The sequence below is a fragment of the Cariama cristata genome, unplaced genomic scaffold (assembly GCF_000690535.1).
Source record: "Cariama cristata isolate BGI_N322 unplaced genomic scaffold, ASM69053v1 scaffold4942, whole genome shotgun sequence".
Classification (NCBI taxonomy): domain Eukaryota; kingdom Metazoa; phylum Chordata; class Aves; order Cariamiformes; family Cariamidae; genus Cariama; species Cariama cristata.
The window spans coordinates 1891-2210 of NW_009604265.1; the positions used below are offsets into that span (position 1 = coordinate 1891).

General features: G+C 55.6%; 1 gene segment (V, D, J or C); it reads left to right on the forward strand.

Annotated features, from left to right (window-relative positions):
* Positions 1–316, forward strand: part of LOC104157958 — a gene marked incomplete at both ends in the record, with an annotated part of 2202 nt that extends 1886 nt beyond the window's left edge. The window contains 1 exon segment of the C gene segment in view: positions 10–316. Within this exon segment, the coding sequence occupies positions 10–316 (307 nt within the window).
* Positions 317–320: the final 4 nt, after the last annotated feature.

The following is a 320-nucleotide window of genomic DNA, read 5'->3' on the forward strand; positions in this document are numbered from 1 at the left end:
CCCGCACAGCAAAAAAAACAGGGTGAAGCCCCCCCCGCCAATATTTGCCGATATCTTCAAGGATAAAGTCGCCAAGTTGACGTGTAAGGTGACCAACTTGCCGAGCGTGGAAGGTTTGGTGGTTTCGTGGTGGAAAGAAACGGGCGAAAAATTGGAAACCAAACCTTCGCCTCAAGTTTTGCAACCCAACGGCCTTTTCGGCGTCGCCGGCTTCGCCACCGTTTGCGCCGACGAATGGGAGAAGGGGGAGGTCTACACTTGCAAGGTCAGCCACCCCGAGCTGCTCTTCCCCGCCGAGGTCAAGTTGCAGAAGACCAGCA